Raw genomic sequence first — 13,537 nt, forward strand, 5'->3', positions numbered from 1 at the left:
GATATTAGTGTGAGTTTTGAGCATGTATAGTTAATGGTGTGTTGTGATATTAATGTTATATGTCTCTGTTCTTCACAGTTTGTGTTCTCTACGCACAAGGCATGGGTAACAAGGAGTGGAGAGAGGTGAGTCTGTTTACCACAGAATATGTGTGTGGCCAGTGGCCACGTCATGTTGCATCACCTTTCTTTCAAATAGACTTAAAGCATCATTATTGACAAATATACATGTTGGAGACAAGTTTCAAAACATCCACAGAGAATTCTCAAACTAATTCTGCAGCGTAATCCAAATTTCTTTATGTCTACTCAGTATTGGATGGGTCACGAACTTAAACATCACAGAGACACTACTTTATGACTTAAATGGTAAGACATTTGACCAAGAATTTTATGTATATTCAATACATGCAGGGTTACTGCCAGAACGAGTAACCATGTTTTATAGAAATTACCGTTTAATTATCCTAAACTGTGTAACTTTGGTTAAATATAAATAAGCATGTGTCTGAAGTGACTCTGGACTTTCTTTGTATTAAATCAGAACACAATCTTTTTCTGACCTGGACCAAGTGCTGACAGTCTAAACCGGACCATAGATAAATCTGTAATCACTACAGTTGATGTTTCATTTCAAGATCAGGTGTTTTAACAGAAGACAAACACATCAACCATTTTGATGTTACTTTCAATATCAACATATTTGCTACTTGTGTATATGCACAAGTTAACATTTTCTCAGTACATTATATTGACTTGATTCATTAATTTAACTTAATTAACTTAATTGACAATTGTATTTGCTGTTGTAAATGTGTCATTTCTAAACATCATTTCTAGCAGACCAGCTTTGTACGACACGATTTAGCAAAGTAAAACAGAGACACCCAGTTACGTTATCAGTTTCAGAGCAGGAGAAAGATCTGCACACCAAATTCCATAAGCTCTGTTTGTGTTTAGGACAATGCACCAGCCTGATTATCTGCGGAGAACTGGTTGCTCATGTTAGCTACCTGGGAGGTAGGGACAGGCTGAATAAACTACAATCCACACAATGTTCACTCGCCTCCGTGGCTTCACCTCTTGTAAAGCCTCATCAACAAACACAAACATAGGGCTCAGGTCTTTTTTCCGCCTGTTTGTCTTGTGGATATGGCCACTGTTGATTCACTATGAGATTACAGGCTCTGCATATGGAGTCAGCAGTGTCATAAGAGTTAAAAAGCTGAAAAATGTTTTACTGAAATTTATTGTAATAATAATAATGATATATCAACTGATTTGAAATCTTTTATCTTTATAAAATTGTTGTTGATATTGCCCATGCTAAGTGAAAGACTTACCAAAGATATTGGGGTTTATCCTCTGGGAAGCATGAAAGCATGAAGGTAGTTCTGTGTAGACCAATAAGGTGAACCGACCCAAAGACCAATATTGACATCATGAACAACAGTGAAAGCAAAGCAAAAATACATATATTAAATGGTGACATTCAATATGTGTTTATATATTAATAAATCTAGCAGAAAAGTTCGAAATTACTATTCAAGGTATCTTTTGAAACATAATGTGAAAACAAATATGTTGATTGTATTATTCTATTAAAATTTCATTTAATTGATTAATCTGGGCTAATTATGATCAGAAACCCTACTTTGATCATTAAATGCAACCTCTCTGTGAGTATGTGTGCAACCTAACACGTCTGAACTGCAATCAATGCAAAATAACGAATATTCATGAATGTAAATGAGGGGGCAGATCTCAAAGCCCTAATCATTCCCAGTTATTCATATTTCTGAGTAGCCCATCATCTGCATGCATTATTAACAAGCTGAGTTAAATGGCAAACTGGGACCTACCTGACCCCCATTGACTTGATACTTAGGTAGCTCTGCATTCATTACTCTGAAGCTGTACCAAATCATCTGTAACTAGTCGCTCCCCTGATGAGTCTCCTGAGGAAAAACCTGCTGGCGATTAGTCACTCACTTGAATCAAAGCTTTTACATAGTGTTATGTTGAAGCCTTAACGTTTGACAGACTTCATCCTGGACATTTGTTTTCATCAATGTATGTAGATGTTGGGCATCGAACAATCTCAATTTAATGGTCTTCTATACAGAAAAGCACAATCACTAAGTATTGAATAAAAATGTCCTTGCAATATCCCCAGGAAAGTTTACTTATTTGTCTTTTATCTTGATTTTTATGTCTAGTTTGGAAGAACAGAGGTGATTGACAATACGCTAAACCCAGACTTTGTGCGGAAATTCATTTTGGACTACTTCTTTGAAGAGCGGCAGAACCTCCGATTTGACTTGTAAGTAATTTCTTCTTCATCTGTGTGTGGGTTTGAGTGTGTGTGTATGTGTGTGACAGATCGCAATATTAATATTTGCTGAGATTAGAATTTGTTCTGCCACTAGACACTGTAAAGGTTAAACGACATTTAAGGCGCTGGAGTTAAACTTTCATTTACTGTTAGAGGACTCTTCCAGAAACTTTTTCTTTTACACGATCATTTCCTAAAATATGGATTTGGTCTCAATGCAAAGTCTTGTTAATTCCACATTTCACCTGCAAAATGAAAAAAAAAATTGTATGTAGCTTCATTCAAATATAATATTTTGTTTATTTATCTTTTAGTGGCCATAAACCAGTTTTTCCTACTCAACTCTACTAATTTATTTGTAAACTGAGAGAAGGTTAAGAAGAAGAAGATACACTTTATTTATCCCACACACATGTACAAACATGCATAGACACACTCATGCAATGGGGAAATTAGTCCTCTGCATTTATCCCATCTGGTGTGATCTTTGAACAGACACACAGAGCAGAGCATTGGGCAGCCATGTACAGCGCCCTGGGAGCAGATGTTGGGGGAGTAAGGTGCCTTGCTCAGGGGCACTAGACAGGGTAGGGAGAATAGTCTTTTGATCTTTTGGACAGATCCAGGTTCGTCTTTATGTTGTTATTCTATCCAGGTAAGTTTTTGTTGAAACACCGTGGAATCGAACCAGCATCGAACCAGAGACCTTTTTCTGCCAGAAGTCCAAGTTTCTGCCACTAGTCTACCGCCTCTCCAAGTTAAGTAGATTCTACGGAACAAGAGTCACTTAATTGACATTCAATAGCATCACTTGGTATTTGGCCTTTTTTGTTAATCAATTACAAGAACAAGAGCTAAACTCGATACAAACAGAGTGGACATTGGCCAAAACAGTAATGGCCTTTTTTCACCAACTGCATTTCATTATTGTTTTAAAGCTGTTTTCAGACAATTAGCTGCATTATCTTACAGGCTGACAATACGTTTTTGAAATAGTATTTTAATTAGGATGGCTAATTTACCTGGGTACCTTGCCCTCAACTTTAAAAGCTGTATTGGTATTGGTCCAGTATAAGTTTTACTGCAGATCTGTGTCCAATAGATGGATTAATTACTTCCAAAAAAGTAAAAAGCTGAAACTGCTTTGCATCTGATTTATAGCTGCTTCACCAGACCGTCATCTCAATCAAGAGAGACTTAAAGAGAAACAAATAAAAAAGTAAATTATAATAAATTTAAATTTATTGTGAACGAGAGGAAAATACTTTGGTGCTTTGACCCCGGAAGGAAGTAGAAGCAGTTCCTGTGAATTTGGAGCTTTGGATATGAAAGAGACTTTTCACCCAGAGCTTTGACACTGTTGGTGATGATAAGGAATGGAACATCATGGAGGCAGCATACTGCCTGTAGGTGACAATATTCTCTTTCTCAATTTGCTCTAAGATTGCATTTCTCATTGAATTACAGAGGGGATTTCAGTGGCTTTATTGTATTAGATGGAGACTAATTACATTATAATACAGTATATGAACCAGGGAGCCCAACCGACTACCTAATAGGGATCTGTAAGTTGGATTGTGTGCAGAGGGAGAGAGTGTGTGTGCACACATGGTCCAGTGTTAGAGGATCTCAGCTGGTGGTCACGACACGACAAGCATATGTGTTGTCATCTAACAGAAGAACAGGGTCACATGGACCGATCGCTCTTAGACTAAAGCAACAATGATGTGTGCATCTTGTGTGGGCGTTCCAGCATACTGTGTGAAGCCTATGTGAAAATGTTGCGTGTGTATGTATGCTATTTTTGAGGTGTGGATGGAGATGGTGGCCATAACAACCAGTTAAATTTGTGTTTATACCTGAATAACCTTTTTTGTTATTTGAGTAGGTGTAGATTCTTCAGAACAGTTGACATACACACACATACACAAAATTGTGATATTTTCACACACAGGACATATGAGGACATGCATGTTATGTGCCCTCTCATTTGTCGGTAGCTGGATGACATATTTTAAAAAACATGCCTTTTGAGTGGTTTTCTGAATGAAACTCATTATCTGAGGATCCAAACACCCCACTGGCTTTTTTGTTGGTCTTTTATGTGTGTTGATGTTTGTTCACATGCTCGTATGTTTTGCTGCTATCATTCAGGGTCTGCGTCGCATTAAAAGTCATGCATATGCCTTTTGTGGGTGTATCAATGTGTTTGAATCTGCAGTCCGCCACTTTATGTGGGTGTTTTGTACATGTGTCCATGTGGATGTAGCTGACTGCTCTTCTCATGTGTAACAGTTGAAGAGAGAGTTAGTGCAGAGGGGAGCAGTGTCTGATAATAGCAGATTAAGCCCGTTTCCTCCCTCAGAACTGTGAAGATGGGATCTGTGTGAAAAAGCAGCACAGGTTCTGAAACACTACAGTTTATAAATTATGAAACTGCACCACGTGTAATATACCCCTCTGCAAGTGGTTTATTTTACAGTCTTAATCATTCTGCAATTGTCAGTTGTTTTGCAATTACTGCAACAACTAGTAATTAAGTAGAATGGCTTAACTATCCAGTACGTATTTATTTACATATAATATACAGCCTTGTGTTGTCTCAGTGAAACTCAGGGTCTTATATGATAAGTTCACATGGGAAGAAGGAGATTTGTGTGATTTGAACATTTTAAGTGTTATGCTTCCCCTAGCGAGATTAAAAAAATATTAGTGTTCGACTAACATGGATTCGGGGGACCAATACAGTTACTAGCAAGTAAATAATGTTTGACATTGCCAGAATTGGCAATGGTTCTCTAGGATGTTGGGATCAAACTCTTATGACAAAGAAATGTAATTGAGGCCTGATATTTTTATCGTTTTACCAGAAACTTTATTATTAATAACAATAACAATCAAAAAAAAAAATAATTCTGTAAAATTAAAATGTTCACATTGGAACATGTCAGCACACATGAACAAAGAAATGTCTGTGAATGCCTCATATCAATTAACATTTTGGCCAATTGATAAATTGAAATTTAAAAATATTAGGATGAGAATATGAAAACTACATACACTACATGAAAGTCTGGATTTATAGCGTATGTGTGGTAAGACCATTTAGATGGTTGAGGCAGTTGAAAGCATAAAAAAAAGAGCCTGAAAATAGGTGCTGATATCACATGTGGTTATTCGGTCATGCTTTATATTCATATTAATTTAAAATGTAATTTTCTCAGTGTGCTGAACACTCATCAACCAACAAATACAGGGCATGCATTATTCAGAACATTCTTGTGAAGTAACAGGGTTTCCCCAAGTGCTGTATAGGCCTGGCGGGCCGCCAGGCTTTACTCCCCCCCCGCCAGGCTAAGCGTCGCATGTTTTTTTAATTTAAAAAAAAAAAAAAAATCCGTCACTCGCGCACATCAACAACACTTCACTTCCTCATTGAGCCCCGATCCCCAAGCAACCATCCTATTGGTCCAAACAGTCACATGTCCCACCCAGACGCCTTCACTGACCCTCGGACATCAGAACGCTCCTTCAACACAGTGTTTTACTGAACATACGTTGCCTTCACTGACCCTCAGACATCAGAACGCTCCTTCAACACAGTGTTTTACTGAACATAAGTCAAAACCGAACATAAACATAAACCTAGTCCGTTACACGATTAGGCTGCAGCTATTTGGTTTTATTTATTTAAAAATAGGGTATTTTCCACAAATATGAGGAGGACTCAAATAGCCCTACAAAGTTCTGTGTTTAATTTATTTCTAAGTAGGCCGACACTTGCCTGTGTATTTTGTTTGTTTGTTATTTTGTTGCTTGTCTGTTTGAGTAGCTGGCTGAAAGCAAAGAAGTAGTACGCTTATCTTTTATTGGTAACCAAACTGTTACGGTTCATTGTTTCTGAAATAAGAGGCCTGACTGCTATGTTCACAGCAAACTTGAATTTTTTTTAATATTAAGTAGGGCTGCCACTAAAGACTATTTTTCTATCGATTAATCTGACGACTATTTTATCGATTAGTCGATTAATCTAAACGATTAATTTTCCTCCAAAAAAATCAAATTGACCATTTCAATTCAGTTAATTTTATTTTGATAACAACAAACTGTTAAAAATAAATAAAAAAGAGGGCTTATAAGTTAAGTCAGCAGTGCAACTCAAAAAGATATCAAAGTATCTATTTAACCCCTTATCAAAATAAAAAAGTTAGGTGTGCATATTAAACAAAGTGCAACATGTTTAGAGTATAAGAAACAATGGTGTCCAGCTCAAAATCCGACTCAACAACCCCCCCCCCCCCCCCCCCCCGCGGGTGCCTTCTAGCAGCCCTACCACCAGGCTTAGCAAGTTTTCTGGGGGAAACCCTGAACTAAATTTGCCCTCTTCACTTCGCCCCAAAATATCACCCGGCAAAGAGCGGTACAGTTTTAGTAGCTGGTGAAATGACCTGAGCTGTGAAATGATCTGAAATTGCTGAGTGAATGACTTGTCTGATTGCCTCTCATTCCTCAGAGCAGCCTCTACATTGGAGGGGCCATTTTTGTATGATTTTTTGTCTCTGAAGATACGAGAGGCCTGCTGTTGTAATAATAGAGGAATTAAGTATGAACGGTTTTCAAACATATCAAAAAACAGCCGCTTACGAGCAGAGACATATACCCAAAGGAGGGAAGCTTATATTTGTATTTACTCACTAGCACAATATTTCTCAGTTGATGCATATTTCTCTCACAATCATATGTGTGAATGCCAATTAGTCAGTTTGTGTCAGTTTATTGGAGGACGCCTGTAAGCCTTTGGTGTTGGGAAGTGAACCACCAGGAGCCTCTGGTGAGATCGTCACTAACAAGCTGCTGGGCCCCACTACTGATTTACCCTGTCTGTTATCCCTGTTGTGCTGCCAGCTGAGCTCCCGTCACCCTCCATCGCTTCCTAGTGCACTCACTCACTCCCTTGCTCTCTCTTTTTTTTTCTGTAGGTACGATGTTGACTCCAAGAGCGCCAACCTATCAAAACACGTGAGTACAAAAACTCGTCACAATTCCGTATGTTTTAGTGCACACATGGAGGCATGCATGTTCCCATTTTTTTTCAGTTTCTGTTAATTCAATTGTGTGAGAATGATTGCTGTTCTTGTCGTTACCTCCCATCAGCCTCATTTAAGCCACAGAACTGGAATTCCTGGAACTGCCTGTAAATCATTTAGAAATTAAACAAACACAGATTTTCTTAGTCCACCCTGCTTTTGCCATTTACAGCAGTGAGCATAACAGTAATTAGAACCAACAGTGTGACAACTTGGTATTTGTCGGCAAAAAATAATAGCGTCCCTGTCTACTGCATCATGGGAATACTAGTTCAAAAGGGAAGAAGCAGCTTGTACCCTTGCAATGTTCATCTTAATTTGAATCTTGGGAACAAGTGATATAACAGTCGTCATTTTGATGAATCGGCATGTATTTGAGACCATTTAACCATTTTTAACATATCAATATTTTAGCATGTGCAACATTTTAGAATTTTGCAATTACACTCTGAGGAGGATTAGAGGGTTGATAATTCTTTATCCTTCTTCTCATCCTGTAAATATAAAGTTGCCACAATTAGCCTGACTCTCTACATATGTAACAAACCACCCACCAGCACCTCCGTCCTGAGAGATCTGGGGTCTCATTTATAACTGTTGCGTAGGCACAAGACAAATAAAGAAAAACTATTCACTTTCCAAATAATATCCCAGAGTGGAACAGCTGTCTCTGCATTTAATAATCCTGCAGTTTTGGATGATAAAAATACCAACAGGCGATTCAACAAGTTCCCTCACATTCAGTGTGTGCGATTCTTTTTTTGCCTCCACCTTTGAATTTGATATTTTTTTTATTTCAGGCGCCTTTCTCTATCGTTCTCACTATCACTCACGGTGTTAACAGCAGCAGCAGTGTATACGTTTATTTCCTTTATTAGTGACATCACAGCTGTCCCGTAAAATCGCACTTCACCTCCACCTCACTAACAAATATGTCGATGTCAGCCTCAGAAAGTTTTGCTTCCTCTACTCATCGCTTGATGTTGTGACTCCATTGGTCAGGAGGATAATTTAATATTCATTAGGTGCCTTGCTTTTGTCCTGAGTATTCTCTAAATGGCTAAATGTCATTTGATGTCTACCCTGGATGTTTTCTATTCCTCTTGCGTTTCACTTATCGGTTTTCCTGTCTCATCCTCTCACTCTGGCATTCTGTCTTCTTTTTTCTGTCATACCCTTGTTATTTCACTTTCTCTCAATCTACTTATTCCCCGTTTCTTTCCCTCCCTCCCTACCTCTGTCTCCCCTTCCACCTTGCCTCACTCTCCTGAAATCAATAATCTCATACAAGAAGAGACAGACGTGTTGCCTAGGAGGCAGCGTACTCTCTAATCCGCCTCCATGCAGGTCTCAGGAGGGAAAGCCGGAGACCCAATCCATTATATGGTGTTTTAGCTTGGGAGCTGTAGGCTGCAGATATACCTGAGAACCGGGTGAGAATGAGTGTGGAATATTGGGGGAAAGTGGAGGGAGTGAGGTAAAACAGAGGTAAAATAAAATGCTAAGAAATGTATCACAAATCACAGGAAATGTAATTTATCTGAAAAAGGTTGTCAGTTTATTCAAATGCATCACCTGTAAAACCTCTTGGTGAAACTTCTGGGGAATCTGATTCTTCAGCTTCCATAACGGGTTTGTAGGTTGCAACTGAAGGCAATGTCAATGGTTTAAACAGTGGATAAAAATTCCAAAACAGCATTATTACCATTCTAACCGCCAATGCATGCTCAGTCAGCTGATGCTGCATACCTATCAAAGTCAGCTCGGCCAACCTGTCCTACCTGGTGTCGCTACGTAAAAGACGATAAGCTGACAAGGAAAGCAAATGGAAACAAACAAATAGTGTAGGGTAAACAAGTGGCTAGCATTTCTTTGAAATCAGATATTTCCAATATTGCAGTTGATTTGACTCTACATAAACTAAGTCATATGATTGTGGGACCAGTTCTGACTGATGTTCGAGAAAATATATTAGTATTGACTTCCCAGTATATAAAAGTGCCCGTATATTGCTTCAGGTTCTTCTCTGTCCTGCAGAGGAAAGGCCACAGTCTGCAAGGGTCATTTGTAGCTCCCATAGAAAATTCCTGATACTAAAGAGTCTGAAAAGGCCTAATTAGCACTGCTGCCTTTTTTCCGTAAAGCCTTTTACGTCATTAAGTAACACTTAACATGTCCATCTATAGTTTGGCACGAATTGGTACGGCAGAATCAACGCCATTGTTACTTTGTTTTTTTAACTTGGAAAATTAAGGACTACTGTATCTTTTTCACAGTAACTCCTTTTCTAGCCCATGCTGTGATATATTTAGCCATTAGCTGCACACAGCCAATGTTCCGATGGACCTCATGCTGGCAACAGCCGCAGTTGCTAGGAGATGTGTGAGTTCGCTGCACAGCTCCTACATCAGAGACGGGGGCAAAATATCATTGCTTTAAAAACCCATTTTTAAGTGTGATTTCAGCACCCATTAAGGCAAAGACAAAAGAATTGAAGGCAAAGTAAAGTCATGTGACTGTGCACGCATCATTGTTGCGATAGACAAGCTACACGGGCTGCAATAGATCTGGGGAGATGGATCGAGACAGAAGAAGAGAAGAGGCTAATCGACAAAGCAAAGAAAATCCATTATGTTAGTGCTGCTGGAGGTGCTCCAGACATTAGAGACATTGTCCAATAATGAAAAATGTTTCCAACCGTGTGCCCCCTGGTGAAAGAGGGATGGCGATGTGGTGTTTCCATAATAGCTTCCATACATAAGTAATTTTGTTCATATTTGCCTGTTTTTGAAGGCATATATTTTGCACTTTGGAATTGATTATTATTCTTTGCTGCTGACGGACGACTTAGCAACCGTTCCCAGGTCAGATGCCAGTAGATTTTGTGTACCTTCTCTTCTCTCCATCCCTCTGCCTTTCTGTCAGAATCAGCAGTAAAGTTTTATTATGTGACTGTGATTTAATTTACCAGGAAAGTGGAATGGGAGCAGCGTTGGGCAGGTGAGAGGGCTTGTGGGAGGAAGGCTCAATCTTCTTGCCGGTGATATCTGTCATTGGGGAATGCAGAGGTGTTTGAAAGGGTTTGGGCCTGCAGGGCTTTCTCTCATGTGGAGAACAAGCCGGGGCGGGGGGGCGATTTTGTGGCTCTATGTGTGTGAGCGATTTAATGTTAGTTTTGTTTTATTGATTTAATTATATGTGTTTATTTTTGTATCTCTGCAGGATTTCCTGGGCCAGGCCTACTGTACTCTCGGAGAGGTGGTTGGTTCGTTGGGCAGTCGCTTGGAGAAAGCTCTTGGGTGAGTATGTGCACTCATTGCTGCCAATATATCAATGACTATCTAACCAATGTTGATTGAAAATAAAATGAAGTGACTAGCAAGGCAGTCGGAGATGTGTTTCCCTACAAAGAATAGAAACCATACATTTCATTTGGGAGTCACTATGTTTAAGAGCTGGTTTGTGCAAGTTGTTTTACATCACCATTTGTTTCACAAAGATTGTTGTCTGTATCAGCTTCAGCCTTTATGAAAGCTCTCTGCTACATACTGAAAAAAAAAAGATCACTGAGGGAATTGTGTTTCCTTAGAGAACGTCCCTTAAGCAGTTACTACTCTCGACATTGGTCTTGGCAGTTCTCTACAGATACAGTTCTGTGATAATGGTTGAAAAGTGCGGTGATGTGAGAAGCCAGTTTTCATTGTATTGTCTGGATGTGAGATTGGTGTCATTTTCTTCCAGTGTAAATTTCAAATGATTCCTTTATTGATATTCACAGAGTAAAGGCATATACTGCTACAGGTTCTTCAAACATGTTTTTCATTTTATTTCATTTAAAACTATTTTTAATGTTATTTTATGAAATGTAGCATTTCATAACAAAGAATATTCAATCCGGTGTGCACCACTTGATTTCTGATTCATGTAAAGTTTGTGTTCATGCTCTGCGAAGTTTATTCAATGACAACCATCTGTGAGACTGCTAATGTAAACCCAGCTGACTTACAACCAGGGGGCCTTGTTAAGAGGCAGTGTGAAAGTCCCTATATCCACGTGAAAATGAAGAAAATCTGAGTCACATAAGAAACAGTTGCAGTTCAGTGGATGGAAGCGGGGAGAAGATGTCAGGCAGCATGCTGTGAGATGTTTACATTTACTCAGTAATGAATACCTGCTGCTTGGTAATTGGAACGATTCAAGCAGCATCAAGGGTGCATCCCTGGCCTCTGTTACCGGGGAAACGAAACCGAGGAACAGTGCATACCCACAGTAGTTGCTCATGAACATGCATGCATGTTTGAGTTTGATATGTGTACCTGTTTGTGTATGTATATACATATGTGTACCTGCATGTATGTCCACAAAGGTGTGAGTATAATTATACTGCTGAACACCTTTTTAATTATTGTTGTTCCAGCTGTCAGTGCAGCGGCATTTGCAGAGTTTTAAAGTGTTGTTATTGGACACAAAGCTATTTGAAGTTAATGATGTCAGTGATGCCTGAGAAAGGGTAGTAAATGTCCCTTTTGTTTCAAAGTAATACTCTGGAACTCCAATTGTCATTGCCATGGTGATTGCAGTAGAAGGGGGGGGGGGCGGGAGAGAGAGAGAGCACCCACCTCTCTGTGCATGTTTGTGTGTACAGATGCTTATCTGTGCACCGCAGACAGCAACAAAGTGCAAAATGATGTATACCCATCATCAGTAGAAAGGTCTACTCAAGAAACCCCTCCTTCTACTCCCCTCTTCATCACACTCAAATAGACACACACACACGAACAAACACACACACACACACGCACACACACATCCTATACGGGTACCACCTTCTTAATGGTGTGTGTGACACTGCTCCTCAGTTTAAAAGTGTTAAAAAGGGATTAATTCAATCATGAAAGATCTCACATTTTAAGACAATAATTCAAACGGATCAAAGAGGACAGAAAAGGATTTGCAGCTTCTCATTTTAATATGATATGTTTTATTCCTCAGTCTTGATCAAGTCTATTTCCTTTCTAATCTTGGCAACTGTTCTTTTGATTTTCCTCAAAACTAAAAGGATTAAGAAAATAAACAAATTCTAAGAAGATTTTTATGATGTTAAACAGGGGCTTTATGCAAAGGAGTATTTTCAGGAGTTAAGGACATCTAAATATTTAGCCACATTACTGGAAATATACAAAGCCAAAAAATTATAGTCAGCCTTGTATCAAATGCCGCAGGTGCATATGGATCATTTGCACAAGGTGTTGCCAAAGTCATCAGTGATTTGGTGCAGAAATAGAAACACTGTCAACAATAATTAAAAAACAAAGGTACTGAGGCTACAGCTGTTGAAGTCATTGTCTTCTTGAGGTTGTGTCAGTTTACATGTATGTATGTCAGTGCGTGTGTGTTTCTATGTGTGTGTATTAGAATTAGTCAGACACACACCTGCAGCCTGACACGGCAGTCGGAATCTTGAACTATTTGTTAATTACAGGTAATTGCACTGTTCAATCAAACTCCAGTGGGCATTCAGGTGTGTATGTGTGTGTATGTTTGTGTGTGTGCACATCAAAGAGGAAATGCCCTGTATTTGTTCCTATCGCTGACCAGACGTTTGTGTGTATTATATTTGCCTCTGTGTTGTTTGATTCTCACATTTGAACTGGTGTCCCACATCATGTTAATCTGTACACATGACTACTACCTTGTGCAATCATCAATGTTCCACAAAATGAAATTTCAGTATTTAGCGTTAAGACCTCCAAAGTTTAGGTCCAGCACCATTGCTGTTGTTTTATAACAGAGACAAGATAATAAGGGTTTGAAACCTTAATTAATTTAAAGTTCAAAATGAGCTCAGCCTTCTGCAGTTTGTAGCTAATAAATCCCTTGAAGACTCTTTTAAACTCTTAACCTCAAAACTTTATGAAGGTGTGAGCCTGACTCACTGGTTGGTAAAATTAGCATGAGAGCACTGTAGTTCAGCGAAAACCACCTGAGATGTTTGGTTATGTTTTTGTCAATTTGCATTTTATGACTGATAACACTTTTACCTTAAATGCTGCCGCTAGCGTTCCCTTTTTAAGTCTCTTGAATATTTAAGGCAGTTTGTGAATTCCTCTCTCTTT

At 38.9% G+C, this 13,537-nt stretch overlaps 1 protein-coding gene across 1 annotated transcript in view; it reads left to right on the forward strand.

Moving 5' to 3' along the window:
- The window catches only part of LOC133001576 (copine-8-like), a 32,366-nt gene extending 21,642 nt beyond the window's left edge, over positions 1 to 10,724 (forward strand). Inside the window, exons 3-6 of the mRNA XM_061071187.1 lie at positions 79 to 125; positions 2,219 to 2,322; positions 7,314 to 7,353; positions 10,644 to 10,724. Of these exons, the coding sequence (XP_060927170.1) occupies positions 79 to 125; positions 2,219 to 2,322; positions 7,314 to 7,353; positions 10,644 to 10,724 (272 nt within the window). The remainder of the gene's footprint in view (positions 1 to 78; positions 126 to 2,218; positions 2,323 to 7,313; positions 7,354 to 10,643) is intronic.
- Positions 10,725 to 13,537: the final 2,813 nt, after the last annotated feature.

The sequence above is a fragment of the Limanda limanda genome, chromosome 1 (genome assembly GCF_963576545.1).
Source record: "Limanda limanda chromosome 1, fLimLim1.1, whole genome shotgun sequence".
Lineage (NCBI taxonomy): Eukaryota > Metazoa > Chordata > Actinopteri > Pleuronectiformes > Pleuronectidae > Limanda > Limanda limanda.